This window comes from Electrona antarctica, assembly GCF_951216825.1.
Source record: "Electrona antarctica genome assembly, contig: scaffold_232, whole genome shotgun sequence".
Lineage (NCBI taxonomy): Eukaryota > Metazoa > Chordata > Actinopteri > Myctophiformes > Myctophidae > Electrona > Electrona antarctica.
In genome coordinates, this window is record NW_027638008.1 from 212,676 (window position 1) to 219,902 (window position 7,227).

The 7,227-nt window shown below is 50.6% G+C and overlaps 1 protein-coding gene across 1 annotated transcript; it reads left to right on the forward strand.

The window, feature by feature from the left end:
• Positions 1-2,644: 2,644 nt before the first annotated feature.
• Positions 2,645-6,781, forward strand: LOC306918475 (uncharacterized protein; the record flags this gene model as incomplete). Its single annotated transcript, XM_079531377.1, has 3 exons — positions 2,645-2,747; positions 3,887-4,114; positions 5,653-6,781. The coding sequence occupies exons 1-3, from the start codon at positions 2,728-2,730 to the stop codon at positions 6,779-6,781; spliced, it is 1,377 nt and encodes a 458-aa protein (XP_079387503.1). The 5' UTR covers positions 2,645-2,727.
• Between the last annotated feature and the right edge of the window lie 446 nt (positions 6,782-7,227).

The window sequence follows — 7,227 nt, forward strand, 5'->3', positions numbered from 1 at the left end:
TGGTGCGTTAATCTAACACTCAGGATTTATGTTCTGGCATGTGGCATCAGTAAAGATTGTGCGTGCCTGCGTGCGTGCGTGCGAGTGTGCGTGTGTCTGTATTACTAGCCTATACTGTATTTGTGAGGGCCAAATATTTGAGGAATGTCACATTGTGAGGAAGACAATTTCCCTGTTCCTCTTGAGATAAACGCTGTTGTTTTATGTTTTAGCCTTATACAATTAGGAAAATAATCCGGTTGCGGTTTATATGGGGTTGGGAATTTGGGATTATTAGACACTTCATGCTTAGGTTTATGGGATCGAGGTTAGTATTACAGTATATGCCTCATTTATATATATTTACTTGTGTGCGCCAGTATTGTGCATAATTATGTAACATAGCAGATCTACAAGCTAGCTACGAAACAAGCTTGTATAGTTAACCTGGGCGGGAACCCCTTTTGGTGTTTTAACTAAGCATTTAGCTATTGAAAAATAGCAGATCTACAAGCTCATAGCGCGCCACCGAGTGGCGCGCTACGAGCTTGTAGGTCTGCTATTTTTGAAAAATCGTGAAAATGCGGCACAAATCTTTGAATATATATATTATATTCTTTCAGAAGACTTTTTTTTTATTTCGACGTCAGGCCTAAATGGGTAAAACAAAATCCCAAAACGTCGATGTCCTCACAAGTATGGTGATAATGCAAACACCCGTGTCTGTGTGTGTGCGTGTGTGTGTGTGTGTGTGCGTGTGTGCGTGCGTGCGTGCTTTGATTGAGTGTGAATCCTCTCACTGCAGCGTCCAGGTCTTATCAGCATGAGCTGGCTCTCAGATATGCAGAGGCCTTCATGGATGGTCTCTGCTCTGCAGCATGCATGCGAGGCCATGGGCGCCTGGTACGCCGACCACACCGTAACCCCTGTTGCCAGGCAACCTGCTCGGAGGAACTCCTTTAACAATCCATCACTGTGTTCCGTCCATATCTGACTGCAGGGGTGTGTAAGGTATATATCCAAGTATATTTACTCAAGTATGCACTTAATCCATTTAGACCTGAGGACGATTCTACAAATGTCTTCTAAATCCTGACGGTTTTCTGAAAAAAACGCATGTTTCTATGTCAGTGGTTCTCAAACTATTTCATGTCAAGAACCCCCAGAATTATATGTAATTGGCCTCCGACCCCCATCTGAAAATATGTTGTTCCAGGGCAAAGCACCCAGCAAAGCACCCAGCAGCACAGATTTGAGTTAAAAACGCTCTGAAAGAATATATATATATATTCAAAGATTTGAGGCACATTTTCACGATTTTTCAAAAATAGCAGACCTACAAGCTCGTAGCGCGGCACTCAGTGCTGTGCTATGAGCTTGTAGATCTGCTATTTTTCAACAGCTAAAGTACAACATAGGGCTTAAAACACCAAAAGGGTTCCCGCCCAGAATGTACAATATCAAGGTAGGCCTATATATACCGTTACTTTATTTGAGTATTCCCATTTCTTCCAAAGCCGATGTGCAGGCTATTTTCAAAAGAAGCCAAATTATGAAATAGGTCTTAAGTGGTTAATAAACAATACTTATAGTCCAATGTAACATGATAGGTTATATGATTTGGAATTGGCATTCTGCATGAAGAACATTTTTACATTTGCTACCGTAAGTATATCTGAATAGTGAACTTCTTCCACAACTGCATATCTCAGTGGTTTTCAAACTTTTAGGACACGACCCCCCAAAATAATCATATTTGAACTGGGGACCCCCACCTTGACAAGCCTCACTCTTCCTTTTATTATTTGCCAATTTGGCCAACGTTTCACCATGCATTTATAGTATAGTTTGTAAATTACTTTTGTTGTAGTAGTAGTGGTCTTTTTCTTTTCTCTCTTTTTTTGGAGATATTAAAAAAAGCTCTTAGGCCTGGGCCGTGGCTCAGTGGTCCAGGCACCTTGGCTGGTAATCCAGTCTGGCAGTGTGCCGCGGGTTCGACTCCCGATCCCGGCGGCCTTTACTGCATGTCTTCCCCCCATCTCTCTCCCCCATTTCCTGTCAGGCTACTGTCTGTCCCTCCATACAAAATATAAAATAAAGGCGAAAGCCACAAAAAAAAACATTAAGCTCTTAGAAGTCCTTAAATTGTTACTTTACTGTCATCCCGGGGGACCCCCCCAGAATCACGTGGGGACCCGACCCACAGGTTGAGAACCGGTTCCTGCACCTCTGCACAGCAGAGGGGGACCCCCCCAGAATCCCGTGGGGACCCGACCCACAGGTTGAGAACCGGTTCCTGCACCTCTGCACAGCAGCCCTCCATCAGCCTCCGACATGTACATGAAACGCATATGGGTTGAGTTTACAGTATGTGAGGGGAAACAATGCATGCAATGTGTGTGTGTGTGTGTGTGTGTGTGTGTGTGTGTGTTGCAGGTGGTGTTAGTGTGTGAAGATGAAGTTTTATGAAGATGTGCTAAGATTCCCTCTGCCTGTGTGTGTGCGCGCTTGCGTGCGTGTGTGTGTGTATTATGTGTGTGTGTGTGTGTGTGTGTGTATTATGTGTGTGTGTGCGTGAATGCTTTGAGGCAGCTCCCTCATTCCTTTGGCTGCCAGCAGTATAAAGCACAGCAGAGCTCTCAGCACAGACAGAGTTTGGTCGGTACTGTTGGACTCTGTCTCTGTAGTGTTCTGTGTTGACTTCAAACATACAGTACAATATAACCAGGAACTCAGAGGATCTATTCTATGGCAAAGACAATATCCTGGTAAGCACAGGTTTGAGTGTGTGCGTGCGTGCATGTGTGTGTGTGTGTGTGCGAGTGCGTGCATGTGTGCGTTGTGCATGCGAGAGTGTGTGCGTGCGTGCGTGCGTGTGTTGTGTGTAGGCAGTTTTACGAAGATGTCTCAATTGTCTCTTTCTTTCGCTGTCTTTCTCTCTCTTTGTGTGCATGTGAAACGTGGTTTTATGAAGATGTCTCATGAGTTTTCTCAAGACTTGCACTAAAAGATTATCTCTCTCTCTCTCTCTCTCTCTCTCTGTCTCCTTCTCTCCCTCTTTGTGTGTGTGTGTGTGTGTGGCTGTGTGTGTGGCTGTGTGTGTGGCTGCCCTCTTGGCTGTGTGTGGCTGTGTGTGTGGCTGTGTGTGGCTGTGTGTGTGGCTGTGTGTGTGGCTGTGTGTGTGGCTGCCCTCTTGGCTGTGTGTGGCTGTGTGTGTGGCTGTGTGTGGCTGTGTGTGTGGCTGCCCTCTTGGCTGTGTGTGTGGCTGTGTGTGGCTGCCCTATTGGCTGTGTGTGTGGCTGTGTGTGGCTGCCCTATTGGCTGTGTGTGTGGCTGTGTGTGTGGCTGTGTGTGGCTGCCCTATTGGCTGTGTGTGTGGCTGTGTGTGGCTGCCCTATTGGCTGTGTGTGTGGCTGTGTGTGTGGCTGCCCTATTGGCTGTGTGTGTGGCTGTGTGTGTGGCTGCCCTATTGGCTGTGTGTGTGGCTGTGTGTGTGGCTGCCCTATTGGCTGTGTGTGTGGCTGTGTGTGTGGCTGCCCTATTGGCTGTGTGTGTGGCTGTGTGTGGCTGCCCTATTGGCTGTGTGTGTGTGGCTGTGTGTGTGGCTGCCCTATTGGCTGTGTGTGTGGCTGTGTGTGTGGCTGCCCTATTGGCTGTGTGTGTGGCTGTGTGTGGCTGCCCTCTTGGCTGTGTGTGTGGCTGTGTGTGGCTGCCCTATTGGCTGTGTGTGTGGCTGTGTGTGGCTGCCCTATTGGCTGTGTGTGTGGCTGTGTGTGGCTGCCCTCTTGGCTGTGTGTGTGGCTGTGTGTGGCTGTGTGTGGCTGTGTGTGTGGCTGTGTGTGTGTGTGGCTGTGTGTGGCTCTGTGTGGCTGTGTGTGTGGCTCCTGGCTGCCCTCTTGTCTTCCAGGCAGAGGTCATGCCTTTGGCTGAGCTGTTGCTGGACGTTGGCTGCGTGTACGCCATGGACCGCAGCAGCGACGGCGGCCTCGCACCTGGTCCAGATGTCCCCGACCCCCCCTGCTGTGGTGATGATCGTCCGGGGTGACGGACCAAGGCCTCTCCCCGACCCCGGGTCTGGCCATGAGCCAGAGCCGACACAACGCAGTGCAGATTCAACCTTCACTCACCCACACAGGTAAAATAAAATAAACACATATCTAACAAAGTTAAAAACAGTATAGGCTACAAATAAAATACTGGTAGGCTACAGTTAGTCTAAAGACCTTTTTTTTGCCGCAATGGGGGATTTTTCACCCCTGTGTCAATTATCTATAACGTGATCCTGGGCTCTACACACCCTCCGCCAACCTGGGGAGAGCAACGTACTTGAACTCATGCTTCCTTCATGCCTGAGTGTCCAAGTTGCTCCTTTACACCTGACAGGGGGGAGTTTCCCCGGCCGGACGTAGCGCGTGGAAAGGAACACGTTATTCCAACCAGTTCCTTTCCCCTCCATCAGGGGGAGGAACTGGAGGATTACTGCATGTTTTTGTGAGGGTACCCACCCTAGGGGACACGGGGAGAGCATGTGAGGGTACCTACCCTAGGGGACATGGGGAGAACATGCAAACTCCACACAGAAAGGCCCTTTCACCAACCCCGCCTCGGGTATGGGCACTGATGACGCGGAGGAGAGGACACGCCCCCAGCGGGAATCAAACCCAGGACCTTCTAGCTGTGAGGCACTACCGACTGTGCCACCGTGGTCGCATTTACTATGAAAACGTGCATTTCCCGTCAGTGGGTTGGTTGGATGGTCATGCCTCGTGACATCACCAGGGATGGAGATCCCTGATGTCATCAATATTGGCCAGCAACTCTACACCTGACCTCAAACCCTTAGAACTCCATATATGGAGCTGACCTGTTCTGACATTCCATATGTTGATTCTTCCCCATCCATCCTACCTCTTCGATGTCTCCCTTTTGACTGATACCTGTCCATTTATACTCTAGACGGGCCCGCCCTAAAGTTATTAGTGCAGCTGCGTCCGGAAGCCGGTGAAAACCAGAGTTCTCAACAGGCCCGAAAATGAAGGCCCGGCCCTACCTGGGCCCTCATTAAACCCTGTACACTCAATACACTGCCTCCGCTGCCACCCTTAGATCTCCATATATGGAGCTGACCTGTTCTGACATTCCATATATTGATCTGACCACATCAAACCCTGTACACTCAAGACACCCTCCATAATATATTATGGCCAGTACAGAATTCATTCCATATGTTGATCTGACCCCCCCATGCCAAAGCGCCAGCACTCGCCCTCAGGCGTCTTACTGGTTTATCTCGGTCATGATTTAACAAAACAGTTGAACATACCAAATAAAAGGGAACAAGATAACAATTGACCGAAAAGGTACTGTATATGGGCTGAAGCGAAAGCTCATTATGTCCACCTTATTATCTTATATCTTGAGATATAAAACAAATCATATATATATAACAGTGTATATACACCTGTACATTGTATACAATTTTGCTTGGTGGTTGTTCGTATATAACACACATTAGACACAATAATCTACAAAAACAGAAGATACAAATTTTGTCTTTGTCTCTCTCTGTTCCTGATGTGGCTATTGACCTTTGAGACCCAAAGTGCACTTTATATTGAATCATAATATATGCATAATATATGAACGGTCTGTTTGTCTGATATCTGCTTGCAGAAATCCCACGGTGGTTTTGGCACAGACGCCCGAGGCAGCTACAGAGTCCCCGTCAGCGGTCAACAACACCCCTACTGCGTCTGCAACGAACGCTAATCCATCCACACCCTCTCCTCCACCTCCAGCAGAGGCCCAAACGACTGTGGCGAGTAGCCCGTCTTCGATCCCCTCAGGAGTATTACCAACACCAACGCCACCCCCAACTGCCCCAACGCCTTCCACCCCCACCACAACGCAGCCCATCGAATCCTCTTCTCCGACGCTCCCTCCGCCCGCGGCAAACGAAACCGCTCCGGTACCGAGCTCTGCGCCTCCCGCGTCGGCGGGCAAACCTACGGTCAAAACACAGGCGCGTTCGAGCACGGTGAAGGAGGAGGAGCCACCACTGTGCGACATTGACCCCTGCGTGCACCTCCAGCAGCCCTGCCCGGAGCTCAAAGAGGCCAAGGGGTGGAGCTGCACGTGTCCCGGCGCACGTTCCGGCGGCCCCTCCACGGCGCCCGGGCCCGTCGTGGCCCTCGAGGTCACGAGGGTGTGGCCGAGGGCGGCCGGCGTCCGATGGTGCGCCCCGTACTCCACCCTGACCTCCTTCCTGGTGTGGGTGCTGCGACAACAGGACGGGAGCGTCGCCGTCAGCAACGCCAGCGTGAGCTCCCGGGCCAGGCGGACCGACGTGTTCGGCCTGGAGGCGGGACACGCCTACATTTTGTGCGTGAGCGCGCGGAACGGCGCTTCCGCGGCGTCTCACGCGCGCTGCGTGCCCGTGGCCACGCCCCGGGACGGCGAGGCCATCGCGCTGTACGTCCTGGCGGGAGGCTGCGCGGCCCTGCTGCTGACGGCCGCCGTGCTGAGCGTCTGTCTGCACCGGCAGTGCGAGAGGGGGCGGGGGGCGAGCGGCGGCGCCCCCCCGGCGGCGCTCCTCAACAACCCCACCGCCGCGGCGCAAATGGCGCTCCACGTCGAGCCGCGGCTCGCCAGTCTGGTGTCCATCGCCAACCCGGCGTACGCGCATCCCGAGGAGCGTGCGCCCTGCACCGGCGTCAACGCGTACCAACACACACACGGCAGAGAACAGACCAACGCGCACCACACGCAGCCCAAGAAATCCACCAACGTCAACAGGAAATAAAGGAAGGACGTGGACCGTCGTCACTTTGTATTATGATGGGAAGTTATCATATTATCGTGTAATAATTACACGGCCAAACCTTTTTGGCCATGCACCCCCTGTTACCTCCCGACCTAGCTGATGCACCCCCCCCCCCCCCCACATGGAAATATAAATTGCATAAGCTATATAGAGACATATATTTCCTTTTTATCCACATATATGCACATTATATGAACCTGAATATGGCATACTATATGCAGCATAGGCTATATTCTGCATCACTTGCCATATATTGGCATAATATGTTAATATATTTTGAATAAAACCATAGCACCACCATTAGACTTTTCATGTTGCGCACCCCCTAGAACAGGGGTTCTCAACCCGTGGGTCGCGACCCCTCGGGGGGTAGCCAAATTATTTTAGGGGGTCCCCAAATTATTAAAAAAAAAAAAAAAAGAAAA